The sequence below is a fragment of the Chionomys nivalis genome, chromosome X (genome assembly GCF_950005125.1).
Source record: "Chionomys nivalis chromosome X, mChiNiv1.1, whole genome shotgun sequence".
Classification (NCBI taxonomy): domain Eukaryota; kingdom Metazoa; phylum Chordata; class Mammalia; order Rodentia; family Cricetidae; genus Chionomys; species Chionomys nivalis.
Window position 1 is genome coordinate 112,739,111 of NC_080112.1, and position 22,812 is coordinate 112,761,922.

General features: G+C 35.1%; 1 protein-coding gene across 1 annotated transcript in view; it reads left to right on the top strand.

The window, feature by feature from the left end:
* Tenm1 (teneurin transmembrane protein 1) overlaps positions 1–22,812 on the top strand; it is an 836,340-nt gene that overhangs the window by 552,853 nt on the left and 260,675 nt on the right. The window contains exons 9-13 of the mRNA XM_057759068.1: positions 7,024–7,223; positions 8,410–8,620; positions 12,720–12,821; positions 14,318–14,512; positions 18,467–18,667. Of these exons, the coding sequence (XP_057615051.1) occupies positions 7,024–7,223; positions 8,410–8,620; positions 12,720–12,821; positions 14,318–14,512; positions 18,467–18,667 (909 nt within the window). The remainder of the gene's footprint in view (positions 1–7,023; positions 7,224–8,409; positions 8,621–12,719; positions 12,822–14,317; positions 14,513–18,466; positions 18,668–22,812) is intronic.

A 22,812-nucleotide genomic window follows, 5' to 3' on the forward strand; every position in this document is an offset into this window, starting at 1 on the left:
TGTTAAATTGTGGATCTCTGCATCTGTATCCACTAGTTGCTGGAAGATGTCTCTCTGATGCCTATTGGTCTAGGCATGAATCTGTGTGTAGCAGAATATTGTTAAGCATCATTATATTGATGTTTCTTGTTCTACTCATGTATGGTTCCATCCTAGGTCTCTGGGTCATCCAGCCTCTCTCGCTCAGTCCTGGCACTCTAGGCAATGTCAGAAGTGGGTTAACTCTCCTGGCATGGGTCTCAGGCTACACAAGTCATTGGTTGAACACCCCCACAATCTCTGTGCCACTCTTACGGCAGAACATACATAGTCAAGTCAGACTGTTGGTCAAAGGTTATGTGGCTGGGTTGGTGTCCCAATCCTTCCACTAGAAGTCTTGCCAGGTAACAGGAAATGGACTGTTTGAGCTACATATTCCCTACTGCTAGGAGTTTTAACTGGGTTCAACCTTGTAGAGTTTCCCTTGCACCAAGATTCTGTAACCCTGAAATAGCCCCCTTTCTAGTCACCTCTTTCAGTACTATCCCCTTCCACACCTCCACCTGATCCCTTGTGTTCTCATCCCCCCAATCCCCACTTTCCTTTCCACCCAAAAAATCTTTTCTTTTTCACCTTCCCAGGAAGATCCAAGTATCCCCCATTGAGATCTTTGTTATCTAACCTCTCTGGGTCTATGAATTATCCTTTACTTTACAGCTAATATCCACTTTTAAGTGAGTTCATGTTTCTGTGTCTAGGTTACATTACTCAGGATGATTTTTTTAATTCCATCCATTTGCCTGCAAATTTCATGAAGTTGTTATTTTTAACAGCTGAGTAGTACTCCACTGTGTAAATGCACATTTTCTTCATCCATTTATTCCTTTCTTCAAACTTTGAAATGAAAGGTCAAAGTAGTCTATTATAAGAACTAATTTCCACAATCCAATTTGTTTTACTTTTGAAACTGTAACTACAGCATTTTTCTCTTTCCTTTCCTCCCTCTAAACCCTCCCCAAAACCTTCCTTACTCTTTCCAATTCATGGCCTCTTTAGTATGTGCATATCTGTTTTCAAATATAACTTACTCAATCTGTTTAATGTTACTTGTATGTATATTTTCACAGCTGATCATTTGGTACTGGATAACCAACTAGAATGATTTTTCATTCAGTGTTTATAATGCTTACTACACGTGAGATTCATTTATCTACTTCTTTGTCCTGCCTGTTTGGAAATATATAATGTATGCCAAAATGTGTTTGCTAGAGAATCTGGAAAACATCTTTTGATATCTTAAAAGTTCATCAAAAATTAAGATATGTGAGTCCTTAAGATCAGTGCCAAACGTTTTTTTTTTTTTAAAAAAAAAAAAGAAGTATAATAATATTATAATATTCTATTTCAACAGATCATGGAAAAAATAAATGAAGCTACATGGATAGAAATGGTAGATTCTGGCCATTCCATTTGATATCTTCAAGGTTTTAGATTATGGGAAATAAAGTTTATTTGCTTTCATTTTTTCTCTAAGAACTAATATTCTAAATTACAAGGATTTATTAATGTTACATTATATTATATTGAAATACCATAAATATGATACTTAAATCATGTCAATGCAATATGAGCAATTGAGCTCCTTTCAAGATGTTAAATATACAATAAGATAAAATGAAAAACAAATATTTTTTAATATATGATTCTTTTCCTTAGGCTACAATGCTTAGCTACTTTTCAGAGAATTCGTAAATGCCTTTATAAAACATTTATATTTCTGTTAATATAAGTACAGTACCTAGTCATTTTTATATAAGACCTTATATTATATAATGACTCTTTTTAGAGAACACATGTCTGATCATGTGCCAATGTCTGATTGGCTTTTGATTTTCTTATACTGAATCATAATAGAATTAAAATCTTTCATGGCATATTAAGTAAAATAAAAATACACACATTATGTCCTGAATGTAGTTATTACCCTACATTTATAAACCAATTTTCATAATAATCATATTGTTAGCATTCATGTATAAGGCTAGGTATTTAAAACCTTGGTTTAAATGACACAGTCGCTGCAAACCATGTCCATCATAAATTTCATGCCCTATTTTTTGCCTTCGAGGTAGCTTGACCTTTTCTTGTTAAACGAAGCTACTTTCACTTAGTGTGCCATCCTTGAACATAGCTTATCTGCCTTTCATTTTTCCTGCTCAGCAGTTGATGCCTGTGTTGCAACCTATAAAGAGAGTGTTTAGCTCAAACTAAATTGGTGGATATTGGTAAGACTGTGATAACTACAGTACTGCACAGTATGATATGTTTCAGGGCTCTCTGCATTTCATTCCCCATGTGTACAAAGAAAAGCATTCTGTTACTAGAGAGCATGCTCTTCTTGATCCTTTTGATATGCTTCAGCAAAAAAGTGATAAAATTATCATTGAAACACAAACATTGCAATAGTATAGCTTTTCATTCTGTTGTTTGTAATTTGTATTAGAATCAGACTCTGTGCTAAGTTTGCTCAGTATTTTCTTTTGCCTTTATTAATCAAGCTGGATTTTCATAAAAACTACAGTTTGAATTATTTCGATATTTTTTCTAGTTTCCCCCTCTTGTGAGTTACACCGTTAAAAATGAAATAAATGACCTCATAATCCATAACCAATTTGAAAGATAATAAAATGGAGAAGGTTATTTAATGGTGTAAGTTGCCAACAGGAACATATGTCTCTTTCTGATGCACAAAATTCTAAAAGATTAGAGTCTTGGAAATTTCCCACCTGGGGGAATTTCTCTTCTCTAATATGAAAATATCACACCTAGATTATTTTCTCACTTTTTATTGAAATTATGGTCCACTTGTTTATATATTTTATCTCTATTCACATACCTTATACTAACTTTAAGCTTTTAAAGGGGAAGATTGTCTTCTCCTAAAATTATTTTCATGAATTATTGATGCGTATGTACTCTAGATGTACAGTGATGATAATAACCAGATAACTTCAACAACAGAACTTCACAAGCCTCATTTTGTTGGCTGAGGTTGCTGTCCTGTCTTGTTCTACAATAAACACACAGAAACTATTTTATTTGAAGTATTTTTTGGCCAATCACTTAAGCATATTGCTAGCTAACTCTTATATCTTCAATTAACCCATTTCTATTATTTTGTATTTTACCACAAGGCTCGTGGCCTACCAGCAAGATTCCAGCTGGCAACTTGTATCTTTCTCCTCTGGCAGCTCCACGGCTTCTCCCTGACTCTGCCTATTCTCTCTATGTATCTTTTCCAGCTTGGCTATATTTTGTTAAGCCATTGGCCAAAAGAAGCTTCTTTATTAACCAATGGTAAACAGATGGAAATCCCACATCATCTTTTGATTTAATAAATAACATTAAAGTAGCATTATTATATAATGTTTGATGTTTATACAGTTCAGAAAGAGAAGTTGTAATATTAGGTCAGTCTTCCATATAAAATTTAATATCCCCAACCAGTTTTTTAAGTTTTAAAAAATCAGCAGATTGGTTAGTTAAAGAGTATTCATGAAACCTAAAGATTTTATTGGTTGACCCTAGAACATTTTGAATTGTTTTATGTTTATAATATTGTTAGCATGATCAAATGGTGCATTTTAAGAAGTGATTAAAAAAAACTTCTAATGAGGATAACTGTTGGATAAACTGAATTTTAAGTTGAGAACAAAAATGTCCACATAAATAAGGTCTATTAATCTCCTGCCCAATGAAGATACTTTTTGGCTCTAAAACCTTAAGAGTTAAATTTATTATCAATCTTTAGGGAACCAAATTGTTCTGTCTTACTTAGAAAAAAAGTAACTTTCAGTGAAAAATAAGGTACTCGGTTGGTCATTTATTATCTCAAAGGGTATGTTTTATTAGAAATGTCAATTTCACAAAATTATGTGTACTGTAATACATAATTATGCTCAAAATTGCATTTGAAATCTATTATTAACAGTTAACAGTGACCATTCTTAAAATAGCTATTACTCTTGGCCTTAACACAAAAAGAAATAATGTAGGTATTTTAGGGAGTTAAAAGCTGCAAGCATTGGCCTATGAATAAAGTCACTGCAGGTGTTTTTCTTAATGGGCTGCTAATTTTCTGTAAGGTGAACACAAAGGACAGGGACCATGGGTGTTTTTAAACTGTGTGGTATAGAGACAGAGTTGATGTCTGAAAACTACAAAGATGGAATGAAGTGAGGCCAAATTCAATTTTCCCTCCTGAGGTATAATCCTCCTTGTTTAAAATGGAAGCAAACCAATTTCCTTTCCTCCTTTTTTATACCTTCTCTCCCCACTACCACATGACATCGTATTCCATAAAAAGATACATTAAGCTATCATATCAAATAAAGCTATTCTCATGCAAACTAAACATATGCCCTCACAGACCAAGTACTTCTGGGTTTCAGATACTTGGCTATTAGTACTATCCAAATTATCCAAACTCACAATCATGGTGTCAGTTTAACACTCCCTTTGTGTTCACAACTATTACTATCACTTCTCAGGTATTGACAAGTGCACAATGCAACATAGGCATCACTTGGAATCCTGTGAAAGTGTCTCACTTCAAACCCACTCATTCAATGCTAATATTTGAAGACTCCTCAGTCACATTAATGTCTGACAAGCTCGGCTTCAGAATCTTCTGTATTGTTCTCATGTCTTTCTCCTACTTTCCATTTAAACTAAATGACTTTTCACTGAAATGTACTTTTCCTACAGAAGTTATTTGTGCTTCCCCTAAATTCAAGTATTTGTGTCATTTCACCTGAACCAACAATTTGTACTCCCTATATTGTCCTTGTGTCTCCCTCTAATACTTTCTGCCTCAAGATTAGAATATCTAATACATCCAAACCTTTCCAGTTTGGGTGGTGGGTGAATCTTTGCTGAAGATTGTGCATTATGAGAAATTACTATACCTCTGAGCTGAACCCTAGGCCTTTCCTCTATTAAAAAAATTTAATGATACCCGTGGAAGACTTCAGTTGGCATTTAATAAATTGGTCTTTAAATTGATAACCTCCACAATAAGGATCCTTTCAAAAGTCAAATGTTGCCAAATAAAAATCTCACTGCAAGGTATGGGATATCCCTCTTCCAGTTCTTGGTCAGAGGTAACCTGGAGATCCACAAAGTAATTCAGGATACTGACATTACTAAAAGACACAGTCTCCCAGAAAACTCCCTGATTCTGATGCTTTTTGAATCATTCTACACCCTCTTTTGCAGTGTTCCTTGAGTCTTAGACATGTGTGTGTGTGTTTTGTAGATATATCTCTTAGTACAACCCTGCATTTTTGAATGGTTGTTTGCTACAATGGCCTCTGTCTGTTGCAAAGAGAAGTTGTCACAATGTGAAGTAAGGACTACACTTTGGTATTTATAATGTAGTTAGAGATTATGCTGGTTTAGTAAAACAGTGGTGTTGGGTTCTCCTCAAAGATCCATGACATCACTGGACTTGGGCATTTAGCCATATTTTCAGTACCAGATATGATATTCCTCTTGTTTAATAGTCTTAAGGCCTGTTGGTTATTGCCAAGATATGTATGCCACTACTGCACTTGGTGTTTTTGTTTCATGCAGGATACTGTTGTGGTTGATAGGTATCATAGCTGCATAGGACTGCTGGTTGCCACCCTCCTTTGGAAACTTGGATGGCACCTTATAGTTTTATGGAAGTTAGTCCTCAGGGAAGAGGCATTCAGTTCATTTCCAATCTTTGAGCCCTGTGTCCAAAGTGCATGGTGTCTTCGAAACAGGGATTTATGTTTCACCTCTTGGGGGCAAGCAAGAGCAGTAGCAACAAGATGTATGTTTTGGGAATCTCTTTAATAACCTAAACCAACAACTCAAAGGAGGCTTTCTCATGCCTGGTATTGGGGTTTTTGTTAAATCATCTCTCTTACTTGTGGGGAACGTTGTTAACTCAGATGAGAAACGTGATTTAAACTGTATATGCATATTAATACAGAGAATTACATGTATGGTACATTTTCATTAGATAAATAGTTAATAATATGATTCCTCATGACTTTTTCAGATATTCTTATTATTCTATATTAGCTTTACTAATCAAATCCTTCTGACTGGTACCCAAGACAATATAGACAATATGTCATTGTTTCTATCCAACTCTATTCAGAATTCTTCTTTTATATGCATATTCCACAACTGTAAGATCACCACATTACAACACTGTGCTTTACTGCAAGCTTCCCTTTCTGTGTTCTAACATCTTTTCCATAGCTATGTTGAAGACTTCTGCTCCTTCTAAAACTCATATTCAATGTCATTTCCCCTAATTACCTTTTTATGACTCATCAATCCATTCATTAAATAATTATATACTGATCATTAATATATATGTAATCTTTTCATACATTCACATATGTTGGCTATATACTGAGAATAAAACAATGAACAATGTAGCCACAGCCTTTGTTCTTAAAATACTTACCTTATATGCTGGGAAAATAGGTAATATGTAATGTATAAATAAAATATGCAGTGTGTTGGAATGTAAATTACTATGAGAAAATAAAAGACAAAAAGAGCATGAAAAGGGGGATAAATATATCCCTTAAACAAAATAATTTTCCTTCCTTTGAATACTGATAGCGGTTAATTTCCTTTACCATGTAGTTGCTTTTATACTTGTCCCACTTCCTACATGATTTTCAAAACTCAATGAGAGGAAGAACTGCATCTTACTAATCTTTGTAACTCCTGCAGTTATTAAGATAATATTCAGTAAATGCTTAAACGTAATTGTGTTTAACAAAATCAATGGAACAAGAGTTCAGCGGAGAAACTGGCATAATAGTTGGCCAGAAAAGGCCCCTTAGAATATATTTAACTTGAGCAAGAGCTTGGAAGATAGGAGGAAGAAAAGTTAAGTGAGCTGTTTTGACACATCTGTTCTTGAAAAACTAAAAAGCATTGCTTTATAAATTAAGATGAATAATATGTATAATTCTCTCTTTTTAAAACCAGTGTTTCAGAAGGGACGAGCAATTGATACTGGAGAAGTTGACATTGGAGCACAGGTCATGCAGACCATTCCACCGGGCTTATTCTGGCGTTTCCAGATTACTATCCACCATCCTATATATCTGAAATTCAATATTTCTTTAGCCAAGGACTCTCTACTGGGAATTTATGGCAGAAGAAACATTCCACCTACACACACTCAGGTATTTGATATAATAGGTATTTTCTTAAATCTTTTTAGAGGGTACTATATCAAGCAGTTCAAATGTTGTGATTTGTGAATACTGTAGGAGTCAAAGATGAAGGCAAAAAAAATCTTTTTAACAAATAAATATTCAGATTCATCACACTGTAATGAAAACACTGTATGTAAAAATAAAAAAATGGCATTTAGCAGAACATATTCAGGAAAGATGGTTGAAGAAAACATTCTTTAAACTTGATCTCCTGATTCCAAAGGAAAGGTCATTGTGACTGTCTCTAGTCCTCTCATCTTACTCAGCTCTAAAGGTGGTACCATCAATCCTTTTGCTGTTATACCAGTCACAGAATGCACATCAACTAGAAGGTAGTGACAGATATTTTCTTAAGTAGATGGTATCTTACACACAGAATTCTTTCAACAAGCAATTCCTGTAAAAGTTACAAGAATTCAGATATGTAAAACCTCTGCAGTTTCCATGGCCCATTCATAAACCTTGGATACCATATTTCTCATGTGTTTGTTAAGCTTATTTCTTTTCTTCTTTAATTTACCAGGAATGCTGCTCTATATAAGTAGTTTAAAAGAACTAAATACTCACTCCATATATCCACCAAGAGTGATGACTAGCATGAAAACTTTTAATTTTTGGCCAAAGATAGTCAAATGCCATTCAAAAATGAACCACAAAACATAGGAAAGTGTAAAACAATGTGTTCACCAAATGATTAGGGAAAGACTGGCCTTTGAATATTTAAATACATACCCACAAAGGGAGTAAATTGTGATAAATATTGTCATTTATAATTTGTTTGTGTTTCTAAAACCGTAAAAAAAAAACCTTTTAAATTTGCTGACAAGGTTACATTTCTGAGCAGAATAAGTTATCTACTCTTAGATAGACACTTTGCTAAAATGTCAAGATCTCATACATAATACTCAAAATTGTGTCTATTTCTTAGAGGTTTGCTTTTAATCAATTTTTACTTTGAAGATTCCCAAGCTGAGAAGTTCACAAAATTTGTAAATGTAGTAAAACAATTTTCAAACCTAACAAATGTCTTTGACTTCAAATATACTTAAGAATTGTTAACTCTCAAAGCAGGGAATATGTGAGAGTTAAGCATGGTTATATGCCCAGAAATAAAAAAATAGTTCAAGCTCACAGTTGTGTTTGTTTGTTCCAGTTTGATTTTGTGAAGTTAATGGATGGCAAACAACTGGTAAAACAAGACTCTAAGAGCTCTGACGACATCCAGCACTCCCCGAGGAATCTGATCTTAACATCCCTTCAGGAGACAGGTTTCATAGAGTATATGGACCAAGGACCTTGGTATCTGGCATTTTACAATGATGGAAAAAAGATGGAACAAGTATTTGTTCTAACTACAGCAATTGGTAAGCTGCCTTGGCTGTTATTTTAATTCACAGTGTATCTCTTGAACACACTGGTGGAAAAAGTATTTCATTACTCATACAAACTGTTCCATCTACCTTAAAGTCACTAGTCACTAAATGTCACCATGAGTAACATTTTATTTTTGTTCTCGTTGTCATTAAAATATTGGGTAAGATTTTTTAAAGCTCTCCAGAACTTGATGATATTTTTGGACACTTGTCATGCAGCCCTTTATATCTTTTTTATTAAGAAAGAAAACAATTTTATTCATTATATATACCAATGCAAGTTCCCAGTTCCTCCCCTCCTCCCATTCCTTTCACATACCCTCCCACCCCACCCCACCCCAATCCACTCCTCAGAGAGGGTAAGACACATTGCTTCTTAAGGTCTAAGGCCCTCCCTACTATATCTAGGTTGAGCAAGGTATCCATTCAAAGAGAATAGGTTCCCAAAAAGCCAGTTCAAACAGTAGGGATAAATCCTGGTGCCACTGTCAGTGCCCCCCAGTCTGTCCCAGCCATGCAACTGTCAACCACATTCAGAGGGACTATAGGTTCTTAACGAAAATATTCTCTGGATAATATTGTTTTAGAAAACTATATAAATGTACAACTTCATAGGAAAGCTTAAAAGCAAAAGTATCCCTGCTGAACTGAACCATATAGCTTTCTTCTATACTGCCAGTGACATAGCATGTAGGTTTGTGAGTTAACGGTCAGCATGAGCTAAAAAGTAAATTCAAAGTCAGTATTGGCAAACCAGTGAGTATTTACCTTAATATAGAAAACAGTCTAGGGATGTAGTTTGTTGACAGATTCCCAAAGTTCTATCCCCAGTGAGGGAAAAGAAGATAGGAATTAAAGACTCTGTTAAATGGTTTGATTATAAAATAACAGTAAATAAGTCCTTCTTAAAATAGAAAGACTGGAATCGATATATTTATTTAAAACAATTGATTCTAGAACCACTAAGACTTTAAAATACAAACTAAGAATCCTTAGAGAAGAAGAATACTGAGAACAATAATAACGTGAGTCATTCCAAGCCATTCTTCAGATTTCTTTGGGTCTGATAATCAAATGGTTATTTCAGTGTGCCCATAGTTTTTTAAAGTATGGTCTTTCTAAATGCAATGCCTATAACACTCTTCTTCACCATCACCCTCCTTAGTCTGAAGCATCTCTGTCTTTTGACATGTTTTCTCAGTAAACTCACTCCCCTGATTCTTTGTGTGAAGAAAGCGTAGCTCTTTAGCAATTTGGGAATCCTCACGGTAAACAACTTGTAGACGGAGCATCAGATTGTTTGAATTTTCATAAAACACATGCCTTTTAAAAGAAGAGAAAATCTTTGACAGCTGTCAGTTTCCTACACAACTCTCTACCACTTTATCCTTTAGCTAACCTGTTCAGCCATATGTTTAGGAAGATGTGTTGACTGTTAATAGATAGACCATCTGCTCCTGATAACAATTAGATTCTATTTTTACTTGATGCCGAAGACCTTGAGAGAGTAGAAAACAGTATTCTAGCCATAAGACCATTAAAGTTTTTCCTCTAAAATAATGAGAAAAGCAATAAAAATCATACTAAGATGAACTCCATTGATCTTACATCTTCAAAATACATATTTTTGTTAACTTAGGAAAATGATACATTTTCAGTAACATCACTATTTTATCACTAAGAGTATATCCTTAGAATTCATGGCAATGAAAAAATCAGAACACAATTTTGATGATTGCCATTAAATTGTGACAGGCTGATTTAGAGAAATTAGAAGATATAAAATATTTGTAAATATTTTTTCTATTCTTTTTAATTTAATCCTTCATCTCAAATTATAAATACTAATCAAGTTATTAACCTGTCGAAAGTGAGTAGATCCTAAACATGCTTGGGACTGACTGTTTACCTTCACTTTATTTTATGCCCAGAGGAATTTCACCTTTCAGAGATAGTCTTATCATCCAGATATCAAACTATCAGTTTCATATGAAACAGTGTATTTTCCTTTTGCACGTGCAAATTAGTACCTTTACTTTTCTACTTGTTTAACATTAGAAGGAACAGATATATTTCCTTCCTTGCTCCATTAAAGAAAGTTCAAGGGAGCTGGAGATATGGCTTAGCAGTTAGAAGCACTTGTTGCTCTTGCAGAGGAATCGGGTTAAATTCCCAGCACCCACATGGTGGTTCAACCAACCATAACTCCAATTGTAGGATATGCAGTTGTTTGACCTCCAAAGACACCAAGTACACACATGTTACACATCCATATATGTAGGTAAAACACTCATACCCAAAATAAAATAGACAAAACAACAAAAATTAAGTTCAAATAAATTTCCCCCAAATAATGAAAAGCATATAAATCATTTACCCTAAAGAATAAACATTTTTTTAGGTTTTTATACCTTATCTTAATAACAGTAAAGGGGACTTATATACTTCATAATCAAACTAATGATTGTGTTGTTTATAATCCATGCAGCCTGTAAATCCATTCCAAACTCTTTAAAGATTGTCTAAAATGCGTTCATACCATTTTCATTTTCTTGTCTTTATTCTGCCAAGGGAGAAACTCCAACACATCATCCATAAGTTCTCTAAATAAGTAGTAAGTGAATTAAAGTACATTGATCTCAATGCTTTAATGTGGGAGTACCTACAGATTCACATAGGGTGCTTGGGAGATTGTAGATTGCTGGACAAGATCTCTTAGACCAGATTCAAGAGATTCAGAACTAAAGTCCAGGAATCCATCTTATAGGTGTCACACAATGATTCTACTTATTCAAGAGGTTCATAGGTCACAGTTACACAAATATCATTTCTTAACCTTCACTGCAATTACGGACTCTCGTCATCCAAGCAAAGATACCAGAACCACCTCCTAGAATTTCTCTTTTATTTTTTATTAGAAATGTTTTTCCTAGTGAAGGAGGGTTTTTTAAATTAAAAATGGAAAAGTCAGTGAAATGATTTTAATATGTAAGAATTTAAAAGAGAGAAAGAAGGAAGGAAAGAGATAAAGAGAAGATAGGAAGACTCCGAGGTAAAGATTGTTAATTATGGAATTTTTGTATTTTTATTATTTAAAGTAAGTTTTAACTTTAAATATATTTTGATTATCTTCTTCCCTTCTCCTAAGTTCTTCCATATCTTTACCTCCTCCATTCCTATACAATGTCAGTTTATTTTTCAAATAGATAAAAACCAAATATAACAAGTACACATATACCACAACAACGGATGACACATTGAAAACATAATCTTTTATAGGACTGGGAGTTAATCATTATTAGACTCAAATATAATTGCAAACTACAAAAATTAAAGTTATCTTCAAAGACTGACATTTGTAAGCAGTATTTTTCAGAAAAGTTATATAAATTTATTTTCTGTACAACTTTATGGGTACATGCAAAGCCTTCTCAATTCCCCTGAAAACTGTTTTGTAAAAATGGAATGAAAAAATTAGTGGCAGGGAACTGATAAGCATTTACAGTCAAGAAGACATTTCTCAACAAAATACTTAGGTTCAAATGCTTTTAGTGGTGGTAAATTTAATATGAACACTTACTTTAAAAGCATGCCATTGTCACTTATTAATGAAAATGGACTACTGATTATCATATTTAACCTGTCAAGATACTATATTAAATAGTCCACTTTGCTATAGAAGAAACTTTATTTGCTACAATATAAGTATAAAAAGTACAGTAATCTTTGTCTTATAAGTTACATTTTTAAAGTATTTTTTGCTTTTGAGAAATGTTATAATTCTCATACCTTTTAAGCTTTATCATAAATGCTTCTTAAGAATACAATTTATGTAGACCTTTTATGCACTTTAGAGATGAGATAGCTTTCGTTCTTCTCTTTAAAAAGTCAGTTCACCAAATTGAGAACCATGTTTAATAATCTACTGCATATGACATCATGCAAAAGTCTTTCTCCCTAATTTTGAGCAATAAGTTCATTTCAGACAACAGAGGACAAGATTATTATAGACAAAGAATTCCTGAAACCCTTAAAACATCCGATCTCTAACCTAAATATGGGTTCATTTCTCTCTCTTTTATATTAATAGAAATAATGGATGACTGTTCAACGAACTGCAATGGAAATGGAGAGTGTATCTCTGGACATTGTCATTGCTTCCCAGGATTTCTTGGACCTGACTGTGCTAGAGGTAATGGTGTGCTATGATTCTGATTGTTTTAGAGCAGGGGTTCTCAACCTCCATAATGCTGCAACCCTTTGACACAGTACTTCATATTGTGTGCTACATTCTAACTGTAATTTTGCTACTGTTACGAATTGCAATTTAAATATTTGATATGTGACCCCCCATGGGGTCATGCCCCACAGGTTAAAAAACACTGTTTTAGAAACCCATTATTGAAGAACTCATTGTTGTTATAGTGATAATGGTCATAGCAGCAAAAGCACTGGCAGTGCTCTCCAATAATTGTCACCAAAATCTGAGCACTTAGTATGCCAGCTGCATTCTAAACACTTCTCATCACCTCTTTTAATTTCTCTTTCCTACAATAGTCCTATGAAGTAGGTCCACTATTAGCCCTATTTGATGAGCAAAGAAAGAACCTCAGAAGGAATAGTTAAGCAAGTAGGTAAGATTAAGTGCCAGCTGAGATTTGAACCTAGATCATCTGAGCCAACTGCAGTGTACTGCTTATATTTATTTTATAAAGCAATTCATAACAGTCTGAGTTTAAAAGGAAAAGTTCGTATTTGATAATACCATCATAACTGAAGTCGTGATGAATCACTAAATGGATATGTAGTTTATAAAGAAAGAAATGAAAATTCAAAAGTTAAACTTAGCAATCTTTATTGTTTCATGTGCTTGCACATAGTTTAATTAATTCTTGAAAAGCCTTAGATAAATTGGACCATGCATTCCTCTAGAATTGGAGTTATCATTTTGCACACGCTTCCTTTTCATTTTCAGTGTAGTCTTAAAGTTTCTGGTCTGCTTGGTTAATCTCGGGTTTCTTCGGAGGAAAAAAAAATCCTCTGTTCATTTAGATTAAATTCCATTCAATAGAGAATTCTAAAGCAGTTGCTAGGTTCCCTGCACCATAACAGATCTTGTGAAATGGAGGAGAAGGGTTTTGTATTTTAAAAGACATATAAGAAAAACAGAAGATGTGGGCACTGCCCTCAAAACCTCGTGGATTTAAAATGAACACACATAGGGACACAACAGAATAGGTGTTCTAGTAAAGTCTGTTGAAGATGTTCTCTATGTATCTGTTTGTACAGCCTTTATAAGACCTTTTCATGTGAATAGCACCCTATTTATTAGATTTTAATGCACACTTTGCTTTCAAAAAACAGCATACATGTATTTGAGGAAATAAAAACCATCTAAGAGAGAAAACCCTTAGTTTAAAATGGTAGCAGTGATAATAGTTTGAAGTTGTAATAAAATCAAAAGCAAGTGTTTTTCCTCCACTTTGGAAATCTTCGTAATTTGTCTTTACCCCACTTTGATAGGAGGAAAATTCTGCTTGTAATCATTATCATAAGCCTATTTAATAAAAAATAAGACAAAAATATTACTTTTGCCAGAAATAATATACTAAAGCCAGAATAGAATTATTCTTGTGAGATTTTTGAAAGGATTGTAACAACATCACAAGTTTATCTGCCAACCTTTAGATTCGTGCCCAGTGCTGTGTGGAGGCAATGGAGAGTATGAGAAAGGCCACTGCGTCTGCAGGAATGGCTGGAAAGGACCTGAGTGTGATGTTCCAGAAGAGCAATGCATCGACCCAACGTGCTTTGGCCACGGCACCTGCATCATGGGAGTCTGCATCTGTGTTCCCGGATACAAAGGAGAAATATGTGAAGAAGGTCAGAGCCCCATTTCAATATATTGCTTCAGGCTATTCTCTCGCTGGATTGTCCGCAGTGTCATTCTGTAATACTAGTAGAGAGACAAGCACTCTTTGCAAACAGTAGATGTTCCACATGCCCTTGGAACACACAGCAAAGGTTTGAGGTCAGGGAAGCTCAAGTCTCTTCTGGAAGCCTCACAGAATACATGTGACTGTTTCTATGACACCTGCAAAGTGGTAATGCAAAAGTGATATCCTTTCTCCTAATTTCTAATACTGTTTTCTAATGTGAGAAAGTCCATATTGATTATATTAGGTGGTAATTCACATATTTTCACTATTACAGAGTGCATTATACTGCATAATGAAGCATTGCATTTAAAGAATGACATGAAAATAATGATGTAAACACATTTGGAGCAGTCTTGCAAATGTTTTCTTTGGATGTGATTTGTAATTATCACTATTATTTATCTATTCTTACATGCCTCATGCTGAAACTTGACCTCAATGCCTAAATCATCAGGCTTACCACTAGTGAGTTCAAAGCAGAGTCTTTATTAAATTCACCCCAAAGGAGTCTTTAGAAAAAAAATATTTTGAGATGGCTATAGTTTTATCACTTAAACAGACATATTAGAAAATAAGTTTACTAGTAATCAGACCATTTTCATGCCACATTCTTCAAATAAGACTGATTTCAGAAATAATATTAAACCATTACCATGGGAGATGGTCTCATCACAACTGTTATTCAGGAAAGGGGCTGCTGAAAATGCACTGTAATTGCTTTTTAAAGATCGCTCATTACGACTATTACACAGCATTCTAAAGGGTTTAATCTCATTCTACTCCATGAACAAGCAAGACTTTAGCTTTCCACCTCCCATCAGTGGCGGTAGTATAGGGGTGTAAAGACTTTGTTTGTTCCAGTGAATTTCTTTGGGCCTGTACAAGGCACTGGACTTCCTAAGACATCTTAAAATACATTTTTTATGATAATCATGCTATCACTATATGTAAGTATAAAGTCGGATGCTGTATAGAATCAGACACGGTTAACAGTGAGTGATATCTAACACATCTATAATTTGACATGAAAATCATGTAACCCAATTCATTAGACTCTCCTGATTTGAATTTCATACGCAGCTAAAAAGGAGTTTAGCTTAAATTAGCCTTTTACTTGGTCTCTAGGAAAATATGTAAAACAGCCAAAATAATTTGGAAGAATGCTTATCATATTTAATGGCATAAGCTTCACAAATACAGTAGAAAAATTTCAATTCTTAGATCACATATGAAAAATCTATAAGCTGAATCAGGCTACGGAGAGATTTTGTTTACAGACATAATGTGGTCATCGTTTCTATTGACTGATTTAGTTGCTAACTTTTCAAAATAGAGAAGGGTCACATTGAAGAAAAAGCGTCAGGAGACTAGGCCCACGATATCTGGAGCTAAGTAGCAGCAGTGCCTTTTAAAGAGAACACATGGGACCCACATTGGAGCACTGGACTGAGCTCCCAAGGTCCAAATGAGGAGCAGAAGGAGGGAGAACATGAGCAAGGAAGTCAGGACCGCGAGGGGTGCGCCCACCCATGGAGATGGTGGGGCTGATCTAAAGGGAGCTCACCAAGGCCAGCTGGACTGGGACTGATGGAGCATGTGATCAAACCGGACACTCTGAATGTGGCTGACAATGAGGGCTGACTGAGAAGCCAAGGACAATGGCACTGGGTTTTGATTCTACTGCATGAACTGGCCTTGTGGGAGACTAGTCTGTTTAGATGCTCACCTTCCTAGACATGGATGAAGGGGGGAGGACCTTGGACTTCCCACAGGGCAGGGAACCCTGACTGCTCTTAGGACTAGAGAGGGAGTAGAGAGGGAGGGGGGGTGAGGGAAGTGGAAGGGAAATGGGAGGAGGGGAGGAGGTGGAAATTTTTAATAAATAAATAAATAAAAGATTGTAAAAGTTCCTTTGTTATTGCCTAATTAAATGTGGAGTTTGAAAGCTAGTCCTTTCCCACAGCCTTACAAATCCATCTCTGGCTGTGGTCTCAGCTCGCTGATAAGCTTCTTGTGCCCCATGGAAACTTATTTTTTTAATTTTTAATTTTTTTCCTGGAATAAAGTCTGCTTAAGGTTTATTAAAAAAAAAAAGAGAGAGAACACATGGTTTCACAGTTTGCTCCCAATCAGCAACATACTTACAAACACCTCATTTCCTCTACCCTTGCCATCTCTAGACCTATGGTTTCATTCCCCTGATTTAAGTATGACTTTTATGATGTAAACATCTTTAGAACAAGAATTTCTAGTCATGAAGAAAGAAAGTGATAGCAATCAACCCAGAGAGTGAGCTTTATTAAGAGAGAAATCCTCCCTGGAAACCATGTGGAGCTGTGACTGGGCATTTTGGTGGGAAAGAGCATCATGAAAACCTTAAGAGGGATAGCTTGACATGAAAGAGTAAGAAACACAGCTATTATATACACCATTGTGTGTGGTGGGGACCTACAAACAGAGAGTGCCTTCAGAGAAATCCTCTGAAAAAAATCTGAATTTTACAGCTTTCCAGAGTTTACAACACAAAATTTAGCTGAGCCTAGCCTGAGTTACAAGAAACATGGAGAAAGCAGGTACTAGCTAGGTAGGACTATAAACTATTATTGCAATGACAAGGGGGGGGGGAGCTGGGTTTGTTTCTTCCCTTACCTTGGTCAAGGTCTGCAAGTTCTAACATTCTGCTGCAAAGGATGTGGCCTGATTTCTGGAAGAGGAAGGCACCTTAACAAACATGGATTGAATGTAGCAAATCTCTTTTAAAAGTCAGAATAAATTAATGGCATTTTGTTTATTATTTATTATTCTTGTATTTTGCCATAACTAGTCTTCTAAAATAACCAAATAGTCCTTCTACAAATAGTCTATACCTTACACTTTACCTCTTATGCCAAATCATGAAACAAATTTGATATACATTTAGATATTTTATTTGGTGATTATCTCAATTATCAGAAGATTGTTTTAATGACCTTCAGATTATGGGGGTAATTATGATAACAATAACAATTATAACAGTCCTAATGGTAGACCTTTCGTGGTAACAATTTACACCCAAAGAGTAAGATTTGCAAATTAATGGAGGTTGTATCAATATATCCCCACTGTTGCAAAAGCATTTTAAAGCATAATTAACACTAGGACCAAGTATTATAGCATTATTTATATAGAAAGAGAAATAATGTAGAATTCAACCTTCCCATACAACATAGAATAGTCAGGGGAAAGCACAAGGCAACTTTCTAGGTGGCAAACATTTCTAGACTCACCGAATCAAAGACAAATAAAATTACATTTTTCTAAGGTGATGTCACAGTGCCTGATAGGAGGAGGCATAAAGAAACAAATTTTTAAAATTCAATTAAAAATACTGCATTTTTGGTTCTTCTGAAGAATCAATGTGAGGTCGCAATAAGTTTATATAAATTTTATTATTTCATATAACAGCAGTCACTTCATCAAATGGCTTGTCATCCAAATTAAAAACTATATAAATACTCCTAGACACATTAAGTACAACTTTGATTCTAATTTGAGAAAGGATAAAGAATGGTTTATCAAAACATTTTTTAAAAGCTGAGAAATTCCTACTGAGAGTCCATACAGGTCCACCCACTGATTTGTGTGGGGGTATCACATACTGTTCAGAATTGCATGAAGCATATGTGTGATTTTCTTCTTCCAAATTTAGATTGCAACCTTTACCATACCCTACCATATTTTTAAGTGTTAATAATCTTCTGTTTTAAACACAATGTTTGCATGAGTCACTTTATTGCCTAATTAAAGCAACATTACTGATACAGGAAATCAATATATCTCAGTTCCATTATCCAGTACCTGTTCTCTACCAGCCTTCCCTCTCACCCACACCTTTTTTTGTTTTGTTTCTGGTATTCAGAGGACTGCTTAGACCCAATGTGCTCCAGTCATGGCATCTGTGTTAAAGGAGAATGCCACTGTTCTACTGGCTGGGGAGGAGTCAATTGTGAAACGCCACTTCCTATCTGCCAAGAGCAGTGCTCAGGACATGGAACTTTTCTTCTGGACACTGGAGTTTGCAGCTGTGATCCCAAGTGGACAGGATCTGACTGTTCTACAGGTACATTGGGTTTATCTCTCTCTCTCTCATCTATTCGCAAGGTCTAACCGATCATTTTTTTAAGGCATCTCATTTCAATATCTGGAGTGTATGACTTCAATAGTCACAGTAAGTTTCCAGGTATTTGCTATTCAGTATTTTACTATCATTTATTTCCACTGCTCAACAGTATAATTCTCTGTGATAGGTACTTATGCTGTATCCTTTGTTCCCTTTGTGTGTTCTACTGTAGTTATTTCAATAGTTTTCAAATTTCATACAACTTGTTCCTTGTAGATTCTTTTAAATATCTAGCTCCACAAACTCAGTGAGCATTTCAACTGAGAAACTCATCACATAAAAACATAACAACACTACTCTACCCTATTTAATATATGACCATATTATTTCTCCAACATTGTTTCTTTTCCCTGTTCCTTATCAAACCATATTTCATAGTTGTCTCCTGTCTATAGATAAGCTCCTTATCAAAGGATTACCACAAACTATTAAAACTTCCTGCTAACTACTTCTGCTTAATGAGTCAGTCTTTCCCTCTGCTTGCATAATCTGTAGGATCTACTTATCCTAAGTGCATTGAATGCCCCTACTTTTCCATGGCTTTTGTTCATCATAAAATGTTATTAACTTTCAATCTAGAAAAATCCAACTACAACTTTATTCATTGTGTTAAAACCTTTTTTGACTAGAGCACTCTGAATCCTATGAAATCCATCCCATATGCATTGCTAGTGAGCACAGAAGCCCTTGTGATTTAGGCATTTGGACACATGGCTGGTGTTTTTCTTCTCAACTACAAGCATTGAAAGAAATTAGTCATTCTTTATATTTCCTGTCTTCAGATAAGAGTCTTATTAAATGAATAAGCTAATCAATGACAGCTCTTGGAAAGCTTCTGCCTTTGAATTTTGTGGAGGATGTAAAATGGCATATGGTGAGCAGAAAATTTCAGTGCACTGTGGGATTTCGCTACCAGTGAGTTAGCATATGAACTAAAGTCTGTGATTATACACTAAGGAAACATGAGGATTCCTCTGTTAAGATAAATAATTCTAACATAACTTTTGACCACAATTATAGCCACATTTCGCTGAAATTTTATTTTCTCACATTGAAATAATACAGAAAATAGGAGTGAATTTTAAAGTGCCAGAAAATGAGAGCCCAATGTGGTGATATATGCCTGAAACCCCAGCACTTGGAAGACTGAGGAAGGTGGGTCCTAATTACAAGACCAGCATGAGCTTAGCAACTTTTAGGCTAGTCTGGCTATAAAGTGTCTCACAGAAGCAGGGGGGAAGATTAAAATGATATTTAACTGTCACTAAGTGCAGTTCTTAAAAATTATTCATTTATGGATTACAAAATACACATTAACATCTATGTGCTCAGCATTATTGTTGGAGTCAGGGGTATTGAGGTGTCCAAAATGGATGTCATCTTTGCAGAAATGGATATTATTATAGTCCAGTAGGAAAGAAACATTTACAACATTAGAAAGAAATGACAGAATCAAAGTGACTAGACTTATGGAGATGTATCATAATAATAAAGCCTGATTATTAACTTATTTTCAACATATAACTGAACACCTTTCATAATTCCATATGCCAGATGTAATATTATGAGCTGCTGTTCCAATTTTAATACAATATGATGCTAATATTCTTATTGTGGGAAACACATAATGATTTGTATTGTCTCTATCCTAAGTGTTGCACATATTTCAATTCAATTCACTGTAAGTACAATCATTGTGTCTACTTTAAAGCTGAAGAAACTGAGGCACAGATTCAGTCTCTAGCTTATCCAAATCACCAATATCACACATGTTGAGCTAGATGTTTGACCTTGAACAGTCCATGCACTTAATCACAACCATCTAAGAGTCCATTACCTGCTTTATCATATACAAAAAGTGTTACTACTAGACCGTGTCCAGGGCCATGCAGCACAGAGTAGGAAGCATAAGCATGTTATTTATCTAAAATGAGGGACAGCATTAAAGAAAGCCTCATACTTGAATTTATGCTGGAAAGATGGTGAATGTTTATTGAGTGCACAAGGAAAAGCCAGGCTTTAAAGGGGGAAGATATGAATCTAAACGATACACCTGGTGGACATTAGGTTAGTTACAGTCCAGGAATGCTAAAGGAGATAAAACTGTCACAAATGAGAAGAGCACTGAGCCAGAACATAAAGAATTTTATTTACACAGAATGCTCAGGAATTTTCATTTCCTCATGATCCAATAGGAGTGCACCGAGTGTTTGGAAAGAAACTGCAAAGTGTGTTTAAATGTTACCGCTCTGACAAACACCGAGAGGACAAATTCAAGAAGGGTGGCACAAAGAAGAAAGTCACAGTTGAATATAGTGACTGAGAGAAATGGAAGCCTGTGTTAACCCGTTCAGGTTATAAGAGGAAGAAGTATTACCAACTGATGGGGGGAAAGCAAATAGGTAGAAATTTAAGTTTCATATAGAGGCACCAGATATAGTGATTGATTGTGTGTGTGTGGTGGAGATGTTTGCGTAATATGTAGCTAGACATTACAAGCAAGGGGTTGAGATTCAAGGATGGAAATATCCAAGAATCCTTTCTGTTATACAGCCTTATCAACATTCAACATTGATGGGGGAATGTGTTTTGGGGAGTGTCATTTTCTTCAGTGGTATAACCACTGATAAGATGTTCTTGTTCAGGTAAATAATTCTACAAGCCACACCTGGGCAAGAAATTCTAATTAAACTCAGGGGGCTGCATACTAAAAGAATTTATGAAAGTAGGACTTAAATTTGTTGACAAAAGAGTTTTCAGCAGGACAAAACTTGATGAGAAAGGGAACTACGTAGTAAAAATGACTAAATTTGTATGTATAAATATACAAAATTGTCAAAGAATAAAAAATATAAATACATATTAAATTGTAGGCAAATGCTCTGTGCATAATTCAGCAGACCAAATGAGTGCATATGATTGTCTAGGAAGAATATAGAAAATGGTGACCAAGTCAGAACTCCACAGAACATCAATGCTTTACCATAATAGGATCCTTAATATCAAGTCAATGCTTTTCTTCTAGAATTGGAGATGTGGCTCTGGGTTCAATACCTAGAAGCGCAAAGAAATCAACAAGAAATGAGAAAAGGTATTTGCTTGTTTATATAGAACTAGTTAACATGAATTGAGTATAAAGATTGATTCTGTATCAAATATTTGTTCCTTGGACCTCATATATCCCACTCATGTTCTTCATGATTCCTCACAATTAGATAAACTTCCTCCTAATATACCACTAATATCAGTGCCAGGAATTAAAATGTTTCTATTTCAAAGGAATCAATATCAAATTCAATATACAATCTCTCCTTCTGGTCTTACCTGCTGTATTAGTTACATTTTGTTGCTGTGATGAAACACTATAAAACAAAGACAATTTAAGAAAAAGACAGTTTATTTGGGCTTATGGTTCCATGGGGATAAGATTCTGGCAAGAGATCAGAGTCCCACAACAAGCTGTAGGCATAGCAGCAGGAGCACCAAGCTGAAAGTTCACATCTTCAGTCAAAGACAAACAACAAAGAGTGCAAACAGGAAGTAGGTGAGTGTTTTTTTTTTTTTTCTCTTAAACTCTGCTTCCAGTGACATACTTCCTCCAGCCAGGCTATACTCCAAAATTTTCCTATACAGCCATCAGTTGTGAACCAGAGAGTGTTCAAATGCTCAAGACTGTGTGGACACATCGGTTATCCAAACTACCTTGCCTGCATTCCCTAAAATGCAATGCCATGTTCCAGTCCAACAGGCAAAGAAGAAAATTACATGAGAGAAAAGGCTTGTAACAAAGGGGACTTAAGGGAAAACCAAAGACTTTGGCTTACATCTTGAGGTTGCCTTCCATCATGGCAGAGAAGACTTGGTGGCAGCAATATGAGATGGGTCAGCAGTGAGGAGTATTGTAGACTATGATTTTAAGGTGTGTGACTTTTTATGCTGCATTTGTTAAACTCTGTAAAGCTGTAATTCTTTGCCTGTCTAAAACACCTCATGATTCTAATAAAGAGCTGTATGGCCAAGAAAGAAAGAACAAGAAGAGGAGGACATCAGGAACCAGCCACTCAGCCAGCCAGCCACGGAGTAAG